Here is a 17,110-nt window from a genome sequence, read left to right as displayed (position 1 = left end):
TGAGGCAATATCATTATTGGCTGCTGGTGTGAGGGCGTGTGTGCAAACACAAAATGGTCCTGAGAATATAGCCTCATATATCAGACTGTCATGTGAAATTAGGGCGTTTCTGCATATGTTGTTTATGTTGTTATTTTTGCCCCAAAACAGCAGAAAATTATTATTTTTATTAAATATTTTCAAAAAGCCTGAGACTGGATAAGAGAATCATGTGTTGTGTAAAAAGATGTAATTTGGAAACGACGATTTTAACAGTCAGATGCATAAATGATCTCTCAGCAACAGGTATGACTACACGCCTGTAATTATAAAGTGTTTGTAGGCGATTTTTGCAAACCCACTTCTCACCCCTCCGTCCCTGCTGGAGGGCTCCACTCCCCCCCCCTCTGCCTTTTGTTTCCGAGGTGGAGCCTGACACCCCGACTTCTCCAAACTGAACTGCCGGAGAAGCAGACGGACGAGATAGGACTGGGACCAGCAGTCGGTGGCACAGATCTGGGACGCAGCATATCGGGGAGGGACCATAAGGAGACTGCAAGGAAAGAGGAAGGATTTTGAGGAGCGCGTCGTTCGGTTGAATCATTTTTACAAACCGGTTACGCACGGAGAGAGCTTCAAGAAAGATGAATTCTTTCATCCTGCTGTCGCTTTTTGCCACGATCATCGCCGGAAAGTCACCTCGGCTCAAATTTGTCGTGCACGGTAGGCGCTGCTGGGTACTCTGCATGTTGTCTGCTTTAACCTCAAGACATTCAACGAATTATTTATGTCGCCAAGCGTGTTTTATTCATCTGTGTTATACGTTATGAATGAGTGAACGGATGGATGAGTGAATGGATGAGTTTAGTCACACGATGATGGAGCCAATTATTCTCTGGTTCTTCTCATGAACCCATGTTGTCTTGTCCTTTGCGAAAGAGGCACAAACAGTCCAATAAAGCCACAGTGAAGGGGCTGCCTCTGGATTCATCTCCTAAAACATCGCCCTCCCCCCCACTCACCGAGTAGTAAATTACGCGCTCCACCATTCAGGCCCCGCACACATGTTCACCGGCTGAACGGCATCAACATCTGGAGGACAAGTAATTATATTATCTCACTGTGAAGAGGACATCATGCACAAAATATGTTTTTAGTGTTTTCTCATTCAGTTTGTGTTTCCATCTCCAGGTTGCATTTTGCGTACTTTCGCACGATGGCACATTTGAATGATTTGGATCTGATTTGTGCAACTTGTAGCTTTTCTGTTTTTGACAACTTGTATATTTATCTCAGTGCGCTCACTGCAAGTTCACAATGCTGTAAATGCACCATCGCTGGTTGTATCACTCGGGGACACACTGGCGTTGATTGGTGACCGTCCCTCCATCTCCTCACCTCCAGGCGCACCGAGCGAAATAAAAACCAGAGGCACTTAAAAACAACCTCTCCCCTCCTTCCTTCTGGAGGAACATGGCGTCTGCTCGCCCCGCACACACTGTGAGGCTGTACCCTCTAAACACCCGCCTGCCACCGCCGAAAAGCATCGTTACCGTGAAATACGACTCTTTGGAGGTTGACACAGTCATTGTAGCTCCCGCGTCCTTGCGGAGCTGCAATGCGGGACACGGCAGCTGCTTCACACTGCAGCAGAAGAGTCCGGCTCCCGGAAAAAGAGGGTTGCTTTAGGGTCGCAGCCGCCATAAATACATGTGTACATTTACAAATATACAGAGATGGAGAAAAGGGGGGAGGGAGGGGAGGGCACTGAATGGAAAATTCCAAGCCGACTCCTAGTTATCTATTCCACTCACGCCTTTTTACACCTCACACACTCCTCTAATGTATTCAGCAATCAGTGGAGATGGGGGCTGTGTGTCAAGTTATCTGTACCCCTCCCCTCCCCGCACATGAGCACAGTACAAAACGCACAAGATGACGGCTCGGGACGTGCAAGTCATATCAATCAAACTCGTTGTTATGCAATTGCAGGCAGAGCTATAAATGCCTGTTAGGGCACGCACGCGCACACATGCACACAGGTAGATAACTGTCAAAGGGAATCCATCACAGGCACAGTCTGAGCCTGAAGTGCAAAACCTTCACGAGGAGCCGCTTCAGAGCTGGCGCTGGTTCAGCACCGCGGACAGCGCCGAGGTCCTCATAAACCACAATGACCTCAATCTGCATGTTTCTGCCAAATGAGGACATTTGGCGGGTTTTCACAGCTCCAAGGAACTTTCTCAGGACTGGTTTTAAAATGTAGGTGAAACTAGGGTTTAACCCTTTGAAACCTGGACTGACATCAGTTTCTATGTGCTGCATTCAGCCACCTTTCAAACGTATTTAAACCGTTAAAACCTGAACAATTGGGAAACAGGCAAAGAGTAACTTGGCAAGAGATGTACCACAAATTCCAGGAAATTGGGAAAAGGTGACTGCAGCCATGTTTCCAATAACCCTAAAATGCGCAAATTAAAATTGCAAATATAAAATACGTCTAATGAAAACGTGCATTTAGAAAAAAAAAATTCCATTTATCGCAAAAAAAGTTTTATGCTTATATGAGGGGTGGTATTTAAGGCGATTCAAAAAAGCCATATTTTGCAGAACCTCAAAGGAAACCCTTTTTTGTCCTTTCTAGGTCACATGATGCTATGGCTATTCACTTTTTGGTAGGAAATGGCTCCCTCATGACACAACAGGAGCTACAAAAGCTGTTATTGGATCGCATAACTCTTCAAAAGTTATGCAGATCATCCAGAAGTTTTGAATGCACAATTCCTCTGTGAAATTGTGGACTATCAGCTCCCAGAAATCCCTCATACGTGGGCGCTCCCACGTATAAGGGGCTCGCCTTTATATTATGGCTCCATAACACACCTATGTGGCCTTGGATTGGAAATAATGACGGCTAGTGCAGTGGCTGCAATAGCAATAAAGCTGCTAATGTTTTGAACATCCATCACCATGGTTACTGCGATGTTATCACCAGAGGAGAATTCACATAACATCACTCAATAAAAATAGAAGTTATCTTGCAAATTGAGTTTTATCGACATTTTGAAAATATCACTTAAGTTCTGAACAAATTTGTAATGCAAACCCATCTTATGACTTGAAATCAGTTACAATATGTTTTTTTACAGAAGAAAGAAAAGTATTATTAATATATATATTTGAAAAGGGGTAAAATATCCAGAAAATGATATATTTTTAAAACTTACAGTTATTATGATTATATAGGCCCATTTAAAATTATCTTGGTTTTTTTCTTTTTAGCACTTTTTCAGGTAATTTTGTTGTTTGTTTTTTTTTTTGGTAATTTTTCCCTATTTTCAGGGTATTTTCTTATAGCTTTATTAATGTCTTGCTCATTTTGGACAGTTTCTTGTAAAGCTGAAAAGGAAATCAAGCCAATTTGCTCAGGTTTCAAAGGGTTAATTTAAGGTTTAAGGTTAGCTATTCTATGTTGTTGTAGGGCCCAAGGAGTACATTAAATGGCCTTCATTTGGCAGACACTTTCCCTCAAAGCTATTACAATAAGTGTACTGAGCCTCCGTAGAAACAGGGCATCATCAAAAATCTTAAGTGCATTCCTTCAGGATAAACTACTGAGAGCGTACCAGTGTACTCTCAAGGTCACTGTTTTCAGTTTTTAAAAAACTGATTTAGAGAGTTTAGTCACCCCATATTGACATGAATGATAGAGACAAAATATTCTGCCTTTCACTGTAAAGCAGTGCAATTCAGCAGCACCACAAACAACAGCCTCCAAAATGAGCATTTAGTTTAATCAAAAGTGAAAACAGTTACAACAAAAACTGATTCTCATAACCGTAAGGTCATTCAAATTAAACTGTGTTAGTTTTAGCCAAGTTTTCTTTCTTTCTTTAGCCAGGTTTTCTTTAGGCTGAAATCATATGGGCCAGGTTGTTCAAAAAATTCAATCTGAATCAAAATGATCCAAATTTGGACATCCTACGTTTTGCTATAGGAATACAAAGTTTTCCAGATTACCAAATTCGGATAATCAGTGCTCTAAATGGGACTTCATATCACTGTGTAGGATACTGGCTACGTAATAATAACCCATTTTCAAAATTTGAGCCAATCCTACAGTCAAATTCCAATCAGATTATTTCTAAGAACTGGGCTCTGGATTTGAAATATTCACCTACCACAGATAAACATTGACAAATACTGTTGATTATTATTAATGAAAAAAAAATATTGTAACTATATTGTTAAAGCAACTCTTTTCGTTTTGTTCTTTGGCCACAGACCTCCTTCATTAGATTACCGTCACACATTTTTTTGTCATATGTTTTCTTATAAGGTTGATAAAGTGTTGGTTGGTAAGTATAAAGTTGATAAACAGCTGCTTAATTACACACCCAGCACACACAGAGCAACAACAGCGTGAGGTCTTGTCTCTGTCCTGATTAATTAAATTCAAACTTTTTCTCTGCTTTTAGCCTTGGCACCTCCTGAGATGCCAGGGACTCACGCCGTGTTTTTTTTTTTTTTTTTTAAATATGTATGAAAAAAAGCTTCATTTACAGCTTCAGCATATCTAGAGATACAGAATCTCGCTGATATTTTCGCATGACACATGCAATTTTCAGCAAAAATAGATAGGGGACACTAAAATACCTTTTACTACAATTTACAGTTCCAATGCCTTTATCTGTCTTTCCTGTTTCTGTTTTAAAATAAAAGCCCCCTGACAATGTTTCTGTGGATAGAATCCATTCAGTTTTTGACACAAGGCATTTTACTGTGATACATTTGCAGGCATGTGTTGTAAACAATGCAGTAGCTTTGATGGCCTCATTAATGAGGGGAGTATTGGCTTTTAATTGTAGAAAACAGTAGTTACAGCAGCAGGCAGCTCTGCAGCAGCGCTGCAGCAACAATGCTGCGAGCTTGGAAAGTGTGCAGGCTGCAGCAGTTCAGCGATGTTGCTGTCACACACTGCTCATACATGCAGTAGGGCCCTAGAGTCAGAGGCTCTTGAGCAGCTCAGTGCTCCGTTATGTTCACCAGCTGGTCCCCAGCTTTTGTCTGTGGGCTGTTTGGTGCCGGTCAAGTAGCCTAGCACAATATTAAGAAAACTGCTGCTGGTGGGAACTGAATAAAGATGACACTGAACTGAAACAGTGAAGTTTGAGGCCAGGAAACTAAAACAATGAGCCAAAAGATGTTAAAAAGAACCGTAGAGCAGAAGGGGATAATTCTCTGTGGGTTTATCACCAAGAGTGACTGAGTTTATATTACACATAGACATTTTCACTAATAATAATATACAAAATATTGATTAGTGCAGCTTTATTAAAAATGAAAATAATGTATAATAATACATATGTGAGTGCATATTCAAGCGACTGCCAGGATTAGGCGGTGAATAAAGAGAGAGGAACTGAAAGTCTGCCTTACTTTCCTGCACACTGTGTGTACACACCTTTTGAATACGTCTGCTTGAGAGAGACAAGGATATCAAAAGACAGAGGCAAAGCAGGACGTCCACAAGGAGAGAATCTAAATCAGAGACTGAAGAGGGGAGACGGAGATGAGACATCGAGACTAATACAGAGAGACAGAGAGGGTGAGTGAGGGACTGAAAGAGAGACAACAGCTCATCTCAACGCTGATTTGACATCTCCTAAATATCAGAGCATTTTGGTAAAGTTCAGCCATTGTCTGTGTTGACCTTCTCTCAGTTGGAAACCTGAACACCACGATATCCTATTGAACCATGAAGCCTGATGGATTTTCGTGTTGAGTTCATAATGGAGGACATCGAGGTCCATCTGCAAAACAACTCTGCAGTGACGGACTCCATGGAAATAAAATAGCAGCCATTATATGACGCCAGAGGAGGAAAACTTCAAAAGCCTCCAGATCAAAACATGTCTGACTTTGCTTCTGCTGTTTTTTTTTCAATAAAAAAATGATTTACTCATGTACAAATGGGAACAATGTTGAAAAATAACATCTGCACTTTACTCTTCTCTAATCAGCGCATTTCTTAGTGCAATTAAGAATTAGTTGTTTTTAAAAGTGACTCACTAATTTGATAATGTTTTAACTCCATTCAAGGATTACACGGCCCTCTGAGGGTAAGGAAACTTTACAGGCCCTGAGCTTAATGAAGCCTTTTTTTAAGAACAAGCCAAAAAAAACAAACCCCAAAAACAATGCTGTTTTTCTTGTTTCCTGAAACGCTGACCTTTTGAAAATTCAAGGTTTGCACCCGGTAGCAACGATTAAATGTCTTAGGAGAAAAGAAAAAGAGATGCAGGCTCACAGTTGGAAAGTGCAAGAGAGAAGTTAGGACTTTAAATTATATCCAGAATGCAACTTTTCAGATCTCTATGTGTGACCCTTTAGAGCAGACGTTCTCAAAGTCTGGACTCTGCAAATCAACCCAGACCCAACCCACATCTCATATTAGGAATACAATAATACAATGTAATGACTTGTGCATTTCCTACTTTGAAAAAAAAAGTTTTATACGTATCAGTAAATTGATAGGTTTGTAGAATAGTCTATTGTCATATTGTTACAGTGATCCTGGCCTGAGATTATATTTCCCAGCGTATGATGTTTAAGTCATCATGTGTCAGAGTTTAAGGTCGGCTAACAGGCATCTCTTCACAATTAACAAGTTAGTTAACGGCTAACAGGCGTTCACGTTCTGTCCTGCAGCCATGAGAAAGCAAGACTTTGGCGTCCTCTCTCAGTGTATATTACGTCATCAATTCTAGGATGTCACTATCCAAATGTGTAAATAAAAGAAAACTTGACCAGAAAAACTTAATTTCCAAAGATGAGTGAGGAGTGCTTTGGTTTAAGCAGCTGGTTGCAGTCAGCGACATTTTTTTTTCCGCTAGGCTTGATTGTATTTGTTTTTTGAATGTGCGTTGCTTGTAAGTTATGCGTGAGTTTGATGAAAGTCATTTGATTATCACCAATCATTCCAAAATCAATTCCACTGCATTTTTGCAAAATATTGCTTATATTGTCGGAAATACCACCTCATGGGAGCATAAAAACTTTTTTGCAATAAATGGGAGTTTTTCGATTGGCATGTTTCCAATACGTGTATTTTATATTCTCAGTTCAATTTGTGCAAATTGAGGATTAATGGAAACCCAACTACTATCTTCACATAAAAAATAGTTTGCTGCTCTGAATGTTGCATAGAGAACCTTTTATGTGGGAATGTCTAAGAGAAAATGAACTGTTATTGAAGCCAGGCTGAAACAAGAGGTAGGCTCTACAAAGTTTTGCTTGTTAATGTCTAAAGTAATTATTAATATCAGTTTGTTATTGTGCTGCAGCTGCAGAATGTTCCTCTCCAATCTGCCAGACAGTGACATTAATATGTATGTTGTCACCTATAAGCCACGGCCACATTGACCCTCCTTGTGCAATCTTTACTTCCTTGTGAAGTGTGCGCCTCATCAATTAGATTCCCGCCAATCAGAGAGGCCACTGTTTCCATAGAAACTTAGTTGGTTGGCTAGCAACCTGTACCAGTGATCAGCACCACTTCATCCTGGCTCCACTGTCAGACTGTGGATGTCTTTTTATTTCAGGGATGAGAAGAAAATCATTACAAATACCATTTAACCATGACTGAAACCATGACTGTTTAATCACTTCTTGTCATTATTAGTGAATCTATTTATATTGAGACATGGAGGGCTAAATGCATCATTAGTTTGGTATTAGATTTTAAACTCAAGATGTATTTTTGTTGGAAATGAAAGGGGAGGAAAATGAAAGCTTGTTTTCTGCCACTCAGATTTTACAGTGTTATTATTTTTTAATCTACTGCCCGGAGCTCTAACAGGTAGCTGGATGGTTTGCTTCAAAGCTTTTAAGATCTTCAGACTTTTCTGAAATGTCTCTTTACCAAATAAATGTAAAAAGGCTGGAGGGCCTATTAAAGAGCGAAACTTTGATGTTTTATAAACCCATCCTTGGATTATAGAGCATTATCAGACATGGCAGTTTTTTGAAGAATCTTAAACATGACTGTAATCTGAATGTAACCACATATTTCCACATATTTTAAATAGCAGCAGTGATTTTATTTTGAAAGCAGGCACAGTTGCGGCGTAGGAAAGTGTGAGTCTGATTGGATGAGTGAATCAGAAATGCCAAACTGTACTTTCGAGACCTCTGAAGGTGTCATGAGAGTAATTCAACCAAGCATCTGTGATGGGATTTGCCCACATGATTATTTCAGTGATATTTATGCTCCCACCAAATGCCCTTTTCTCCAACACTCAGGCCGGGTTTCTGCAAAGGCTCCCTGTTTAATCTAAAAGCACAAAGGGCACTAACGTTGGACCGAGTGTTTCGGTATATTAAACCTGTTCATATCCACGAGTCCTCGAACGGCTCCTATGTCGACGGCAGATTAAATGCAGATTAGGCTCCAGAGGTTTGGCTCTTTGCCATGAGAGATCCTAGACGTTGATTTGACCTGAAGAGTTTAGGCCGCACAAATCTGGATCAGCTTTTTTAAATAACTTACTGAAACTCAATTTTGCTTTCATGCATTTTAAGCTTTATGAATCCTTTTTTTAATTACAGTACCTTGTTTTTTGCTTCAGTTGTTGATCCGATTGTTTTTCTGATAATGTTGCTGCTAATCACTGACTTTCCCAGGTTGTGATCAATAAAAAAAATAAATAAATAAATCTACTTAGCATGTAGTTTATTGAAAATCACTCATTTTGTGTGTTTTCTAAAAGCATAGTGGGATCATGACCTGATATTTGAAGGGTTAAAATTCTGAAAATTAATGAATGTTTGATATTTATGATCAGGACTGATGTTGGTTAAGAAGAAAAACTCAATGAAAGTAAAATAATATTAATGTATTATATCTCTAAAAAGATTTTGAAAAACACATTTTGTGTGTAGAGTGATACATGTGTGTAATATTAGAGCGGCCCTAAGGGTTAATAATTTACTTTGAAGTCAGAATAATTAGTAGGACAAATGTTTTGTTATTAAAATATGAAATGATTCTGTTTCCTTTTTAGAGTTAATCTAATTGAGTTCAGTTCATTCATATTCATTTGACTTATTACCACAGGGCATAATGTCCTTAAACTACCTGCTGCTGCTCATATCTGTCTTATGTCTGTTTTTGTGAAGCTATTATGTAAGTAAGATGTTCTGTTATTGCGTTTGCTTTGTTGAAATGTAATTTATTGTATTTCAATTGCAGCTCACGTCTACATGTTCTGCTTATATCTTATAACTGATGTGCTGTACATCCTGATTCCTGTTTTCAAACTTGAAACAGGAAACTCGATTTTTGCTGCCAAATTCACACCTGTCCAGGGACTGCAGATGGAAACTAGCCTCCTGGCTAATTCTGGCATATTTACCGAAATGTTTATTAATAAGCACTGTCCCAGAGAAATTAACTGAATAAACACAACTATTTCCATTGCACAAACAAAAACATGCATTTCAAAATGTCAAAACAACAAAGCTCTTGTCTGCTGGGCTCATCTCTCTAATTTCCTCTGTCGTGATCCACAGAGCCCTCCAGGTTCCACTTCAACAAACCGGAGAACTACATCAGCATGTACCACCAGGAAGGGAGCGACACGCTGTACGTGGGCGGCCAGGCGATGATCTATGTGTTGACGTTCACTAACAGAGGGGTCCGCGACCTGCAGGTAAACTTAACTTTCAGCTGCTTTAGCTGTCGCGCATGCAGACACTTTAATAGGACGTTTTGGGAGATTTAATCTCTCAGTTTGAGGCAGTCTTTTATAATGGAAGCACTCAGCTGCCATGCAGAGAGCAGTTATGAACGACCAGCTGCCAGCTACAAATTGAAATATTAAACGTCGTCTTTAAGTCAGTTCATTTCACAAAGCACTTGCAACTAACTGATATTTGGAGAAGCTGTTCAGTCATAACACTCAGGCAGCAAGGACTTGAACTTTAAAGCAGAGGTAGAGGCCCTGCAAACTTTTTATATACAGACAAATGCAGTTTCACTTATGTTGCCTAATTAACCCTTACACTAGCTTTTCAATCTCTCAAACCTGAAAAAAGTGATTTGATTTCTTTCAAAAACATGGGAAAAAAAACATAATCAGGAACTTAGCAAGAAATGTTCCGCAAACTGCAAAAAAAAAAAAAAAAGACTGGTTAAAGGAGAAAATGAGGTGGATTATTAGAAACTTTCAAAGAAATGATGGAAAATATCCAGAAAATAATATTTATGATTGTCTTATTATATTTGATGTTATGTTACAGAATTACAAGGTTTTTTCAGCACTTTCTTGGTGTGATATTCATTAATTTTTTAGCTTATTTTGCAGGTAATTTTTTGGGCCATTTCTAGTGAAGTTGCTTGTTGCCCTTCCAATGTTTTTGAAAGAAATCAAGCCAATTTTCCCAGATTTCAAAGGATTAAACCTCCTCTTCAAACTACTGTATGTGTTCTGTGTGTGCTTCATTGACAGTAAGGAAAGCACTATGCTGCGTTCCATTACAAATTGGAAGTCAATAATTCGTTTTTCCGACTTCTGATCTAAATACGTTCAAGTGCATCTGCCCAGGCAAAACATGGATGCCTGCAGGGAACTCATGTTTGTTTAGCTCGCCACTGAACATCAGAAGCATGCATGAGAAACTCCATGTCCAATTAAAAACTTGATCTTTGGATCTTACATTAGGCTACCTGCAAATTTATTGATGTAGGTCGCTAACAGAGATGGGAGGTGTAGGTTAAGAGGCTACAACAAGCTTGAAAAAACTTCTATAAACACAAATCAGCTGAATGGAAATGCCACTACAAACTTGTTATAGCACATTTAGCAACACAAACACTAGAGTTAAACTTGACGACCAGGTAATTCTGCTTTCCATTTACTGTGTGTGCTGCCACACTGCTGTGACCTTAACTCTACTGACTTGGTGTGCATAGATCTTTCCTGAGTTTCTGACTTGGAGTCCCGACTTGAAAGGCCAGTCCATGGCACAATTTGGAGTCGGAGGTCGTTTTTGTTTGTACAGGGATTAAACAAGCCAGCTATGGGTCAATAAGTGAGGTGTTGGTGTATTTTTGAATTTTGGAGGGAGCCAGGCTGGTTGTGTCCTCCTGCCTCAGGGTTCTTTTACCCCCAAACATGGTACACCAGCCTCTTCTGGATGACAACAAATATAGTTTCCCTCCTGCTGTGAGGCCGCCACGGTGAGCCAGAGAGGGCAGAGAGAGAGACGAGATGGCCGACCACTGACCCACTTCAGCAGCCGAGGGCAGGAAGTTGGGTCATGCATACATTGACGAAGCGACACATATCTCTCCCTGTGAGGAAAGAAAACATCATTCACAGAGATAATAATGTTAACATAGGCTCCAGATTACACAGTGTGGGGGCTGCACTGTTAGCACTGACAGATTGAAGTGACTGTAAGTGATGTTTCATCCAAATATGACTATGCCCTATTTCTTGGAATGATTACAGGCTTAGTGTCTGGTTTTCCTCCGTGGAGACGACGACAGGTGGAAAAACACCAGTCAGTGATGTGTTTGGCATTGAAGGATGATTTTGATGTTTTACGGTGTGCTTTTAAATGACATTTTGTAGAGAGTTATTTCAGGTGCAGGATAGTTCAGCCGAGCGTGACTGTAAAAAAAACAACGATTTCCAGTTCTTGGAAACAGCAACACAGAATGAGAGAGTTCTTCTTTTGTGAGATTCAACAGTAGTAGTGGGAGACATTCATTACTGAAGGGTCACTGAAGTCAGTTATCTGCTTTGCGATGGAGAGACAAAGCTTGTTTGACTGAAGGGCACGTTGTGCAGCCGTTGTCTCAAAAGGATAAATTCATTCTGCCTCTTTGTGCTGCTCCATCTATTACTCTCTTCCACCTACATGCACTGAGATCAAAGTTGGCGGCCATTCTTTTGAGGGTTGTTGAAAAGGGATTGTGGGAAATGCGTAGTACAGGAAGCAGGTTGAAGAAACACAGGTTTGCAGCAAAAACATTAAAGACAAACTTAATGACACAATAAGTCCTTGAATGCAGTAAACATCACAGAGTGGTGTTAGGCAAGAGGGTGGATGTTTTCTGTGAGGATTGTGTTTTAGCAGCTGCAGCAAGGTCACAGATTTCTTGCTGAAACGGGGCAGTGCAAAAGAATTTGGCTCAAACTAAATAGTCCTTCCTCCCACAGATCCCAGCAGCATCTGACCAGACTGCTATTGATACCTGCAAAGCAAAGGCTGCACCACTCGAGGTACAAGCTCACCCCCACTGTCAGCACCTCCATCCCTTCTGCAAAACGCCTCCCTCCTCCGTCACTGTGTCATCATCATCGTGATCAATGTCATTATGTTTGTCATCATCATCCTCATCATCCTCTGCAGTTGCACCACAGTCAGTTTTTTGAGTTTTAATTCAGTTATGTCACTTTGTTTTTTGCCCACACTTAAATCCACACAGCGGAATATAAAGACAAATAAATGCATAAAAAATGCAAATATATACAGATGAGATAAAATTACACAGGAGACAGCTTCACCTCAAAACAAACACAGATGAGTGAGCTGTTGATAATTGCACTGCATAATTGCATGAGATTCCATAGAGAGACTCGCTGAATACCAAGAGATTAATACAATATTCACCCTGAGAGAACAGCGTTAATGTGAAATGCTCCGAGGCGCCGGAATAATCTTATGAAGAAGTACCTGCTTGTCACAGAAAATAAAAAAATCCAAATGACAAAAAAGAAGAAGGTGCTTGACAAAAGAATCAGATATCTTATTTATTTTTTTTTACTATTTCACATCATTCAGTAATCCAATAGTTTCCACATTCATTTTGAAACTGTTGCACGATTAAAGGAAATTAACGAGATCACTGAAACTAATTTCCATTTTACCTAAGGTCAGATTCTGCATTTGCTCAATACTTAAAGGGGAATTAATATTCACCTGCTGTGACCCTGCTGAGCCACATTTGATACTTCACACACTTTGGATATTTAAGGCTTTAGTTGACCAAAGGAAATCCTGGTTGACTGAAATTGTATCGACTCTTCAAGCAGTTGATTGGTTGATGGGGAATTAAAAAAATCTGCATGTTATCTCTTGATTCACCAAATAAATTGTCACTCTACCCGGCAGTGTTGTGTTTCCACTGGGGATGTCCCAATCAAATCAAGCCTGATCAATGCATTTTTTTATTAATCGGGATTGGTTAGTTTGAGCACGCGCCCCATCCAATCGTTCATTTAATTCCACCGTCACATAGCGTCATAAATGGAGTGCATGCTTTGCAGCAGATGTTCAGATTTTATTGTCATGCTGTTACTCCGATAAGTAGAAACTGATCTTTTATTCATGTTCAATTTAAACTGCTCCACCACTTTAAGTAGAACTGACATTTTGGTTGAACTGTAATACTATAATGAGCTGAATTGTGGCCAATTTTTATTTGTTGTGACTGAGAGTTTTAAAGTTCGGCTATAACATGACTTTGAAGTGGAATTCTGATTATATTATTCATTCATAATGTTCTGTACTTATATTACAATGTTGCACAAAGTGGATTTGAGAGCAATTTCTGAAGGCACATTTCAGTTTGTTTACTTGGTTATTCTGTTGAAAAAAACAAATGCCACACTAAGTGGAATTGCGAGCAATTTCTTAAGACATTTTAGTTTGTTTACTTGGTTATTTTATGAAAAAAACAAACAAATGCTGCACTGAGTGGAATTGTGATAAGAGCTTCATAAAAGTATTTCTAGAGTGTTTACTTTGTCATTTTGTTAAAATAAAATAAAAAACCCTGGAACTGTTGAATGCAGAATTTTGCAGAGCTACTAAACTGTCAAGTATACACACTGGATTCATTTTAATAACTTTAAAGTACTTAAAGTTTGCATTGTGCAGCTGGATTATCCAAAATAAATAAATGCAAGTGTCAGGTCGGCAGATCGTGAAAGGGGGCAAATAATATTGATCGGGACATCCTTAGAGTCCACTAAAGCATTGCCTGCATGTTTGGTGTTTACGTTCTGGTTGCCGAGATTTAAAAAAAAGATCAACTTTTGGTGAAACGCTGCTCTCAGGAGGAGACAAATACCGCAAAGACCAACCATCACATCCTACTGGGACAAGTGCTGAACAACAACAGTGGATGTGAATGAATACTGCTGGCCACACACTGATTGATTTGACCTCTTTCTGTTTGTGTGGACGTTTTTTACTTCTGGGAATATTTTGTATCATAGCAACAAGACCCAACCAAAGAGTCTCAGCTAAAAAACAAACAAACTGCACCTCAAACGTGTTCTTGCGCTCCCAGATGGTCGTTTTCAGAGGAGCGCTTGGTGTTTTCAGCCTGGAAAAAAACACTTTGGTGGACACATGGCCTCAAAGAAATAGCATCGACCAATGAGAATTTCATCAGAAAAAAGTGACCAACTAATCAACTAGCAAGTGGCCACTCTACAAATGTGATTATGCTCTCTATCGGGATGTGAGCATTCTTTGCTGTTATCAGAATTTGAACCACTGATTTATAAAAGGTCCCAAATAGTCATATCAGCTTATTATTTTCATGTCATTTATGTGTGGGAAACCTTCAAAAATCAGTCGGACTTGGTTGCTACTTTTTTTCAAAGTGTGACCTCATCTGAGAGCTGTGCCCAGAAAGCAGTGCTGAATACAAAAAAATAAGAAGATAAGAAGAAACACAGAGCAGAGTGTAGAGTCTCTGCAGATAAATACAGCGCCACACACTGAGAGCAGGTCAGAAGTGATGATTGAAAGGGATTACCTCAGTATGAGTCTATACATTGTTTTTCCTGCAGTGTATACCTTGAAAGTAACATGAGTGCTTTGAAAGTAAACTCTTCCTTATATCAGATTTACTGTAGCTTGTTCAGAGGCTACATACAGCTGTTAAAAATCAGTTTTCCCATAGTTCTAGTTCTGAGATGCTGAATCCCGCGTCTGCACAACAAATTCACCCTCAGGTGCTAATAAAGAAACCTTGAAGTTCAATGGGGTCTGTCGGGCCTGTAAACTGCAGTTAGGTTTAACAAAGGAGAGATATTCCAATTTTAACACAACATAAAGTGTTCTCTGTAAAAGCAGAATGACAACCAGAGTCTAACATGCTGTCATCAGGACATGAATGCTTTTACAATTCAAGTGGCTTAGATTCTACCATTTCCACATTTCCACCCATATCGGAGCTAAAACCCTTCACAGCCGTGAGCAACATCAAAGCAAAGTGTTACTGGAGTTACATCTCGAAACAAAGAGGGAACCGTCAGAGCAGCAGCTTCCAGAGACTCTGACAGTGGCAGATGGTGGAAAATGAGAACGCTCTGAGTGATGCAGTAAATTTCCCCCCAATAAAGCCGATGGCGGCGGGTAGGGGAATGAAGGACAGGATGCAACATCCTTCAGTGACAGACAGCAGCGAGGATTGTGGAAAACATTACTGCAGAGTGAGATGAAGATCAGAGGTTCACAGAAGGTAACACACCTGATGTGACAGACGGTATTTCCAACTATCTCCGAGCTTTAGTTTGTCTGGAGTACACACATTCTCCCAAAGCTCCACGAGCAAATACACCAACAGCAATCCTTTACACCAAACTGTCTGCATACAAACCACAGAAGCGTTTCCTAAATTAACTCTCCAACAGGTGGATGACAGAAAAGCTTGTGTATGACCATTAACAGATGCAGTTTTAAACATGTTTTAAAACTGTCTTGCACCAAAACGTTTTAATGTCAGAACCACAGTCCTAGATTTTGGTCACAGGCCAGAACTTAGCAAACATGTCCAAACTCACAAAGTATTTCTCTCAAGAACATAAGGAGACAAAGTAAAAAGTGTACACTCGCACACAAATTACCCAGCCCACCCACTCGCCTACACATCCCCCTACACATCCACCTACACACACTTACACAAGCTCTGGTCCTGCTTTTTGGACTTGGCGATGTACTTCCTCCATCTCCAGTTTTCACTCAGATTTTTTGATTTGATTTCTTAAAAGCACTTTTTTGTTAAAGACAACAAACGTGACTCAATGCTAGCACCACTGCGACCTAAAATCAGAATTCACCCTTCAGGTTGTCTTCAGTATTCATTTTCATCCTCCATCCTGTGATGCCTTTGAGAGAGCAGTCCATTTTCTGTACTTAATGAATAAGTGATGCATATGGAGTATAGCAGTGCTGTACTGCAGGGCTAAGCCTCCTGTGTGCTGTCTGCCAAAAATGTTCAGTGCATGGATCACCTCCAATTTTTCTTAAATCTCTCTCTCTCTCTCTCTCTCTCTCTCTCTTTAAGCAATCTGCTTTTTCTCTCCTAATCTGTTTTATGTTGTACTCCTGCTTTGTTTCTCCATCCCTCTGTTCCACCTTCCTCTCCTCTGTTTGTTTTTCTCGCTCCCTCACTCTTTCCTTGTTTTCTCTCCCTTTGTGCTGCCTATTTCTCTCTAATCACTTTTTCACATATTCTCTACTGTCTTTATCTCTTTTGCCTTCGTGTCTCTCTGTATCTTTAATCCCTCTCTCAATCTGACTGTTTTTACTCTCCTTTTTTCCTCTCGCCTCTGCCTCATTTTCTGCCTTTGTCCCTCTGTTTCACCGCCTCTTTCTCTCACAGCTGGAGTGCGATAATTTCATCACCGTCATTCAGAAAGTAAACGACACAATGATAATATGTGGAACAAATGCTGGAAGCCCCAGGTGCTGGATGCTGGTAAGAGTTTCTTCAGACACATTCCTTGAAATGATATTCTATATCCTTTTGCAGCCACTTTGAATGTGCCACTCTCTATTGGTTGCCGCTGAAGCTGCAACTCCTCGTGTCTAAACAGTGTTACAGACGATTGCAATTAGCATTTATTTATTTGCTCACTTATTGCTTCTGCTGGTTTGATGAAGGGTGGGGGTTATTTATTTCTATGGAGGATGTTTACACTCAATAATGAATATGTGCCCTTACAGAAAGGTTTAAATCTTCTAAACCGTGCGTGGTGACAAACAGGTCTTTGGTTAACAAACTGCAAGATGTTTAATGCATGATGATGATTGGCTGCAA

At 39.9% G+C, this 17,110-nt stretch overlaps 1 protein-coding gene across 1 annotated transcript in view; it reads left to right on the top strand.

Annotated features, from left to right (window-relative positions):
* The first annotated feature begins 482 nt into the window (after nt 1-482).
* si:ch211-113g11.6 (uncharacterized protein LOC559008 homolog) overlaps nt 483-17,110 on the top strand; it is a 51,432-nt gene continuing 34,804 nt past the window's right edge. Inside the window, exons 1-4 of the mRNA XM_042490821.1 lie at nt 483-702; nt 9,553-9,692; nt 12,210-12,272; nt 16,673-16,768. Coding sequence (XP_042346755.1) covers nt 624-702; nt 9,553-9,692; nt 12,210-12,272; nt 16,673-16,768 — 378 coding nt within the window. The 5' untranslated portion in view covers nt 483-623. The remainder of the gene's footprint in view (nt 703-9,552; nt 9,693-12,209; nt 12,273-16,672; nt 16,769-17,110) is intronic.

This window comes from Plectropomus leopardus, chromosome 7 (genome assembly GCF_008729295.1).
Source record: "Plectropomus leopardus isolate mb chromosome 7, YSFRI_Pleo_2.0, whole genome shotgun sequence".
Classification (NCBI taxonomy): Eukaryota; Metazoa; Chordata; class Actinopteri; order Perciformes; family Serranidae; genus Plectropomus; species Plectropomus leopardus.
The sequence above is the reverse complement of the archived record's forward strand: the minus strand, read 5'-3'. Positions and strand labels throughout refer to the sequence as shown.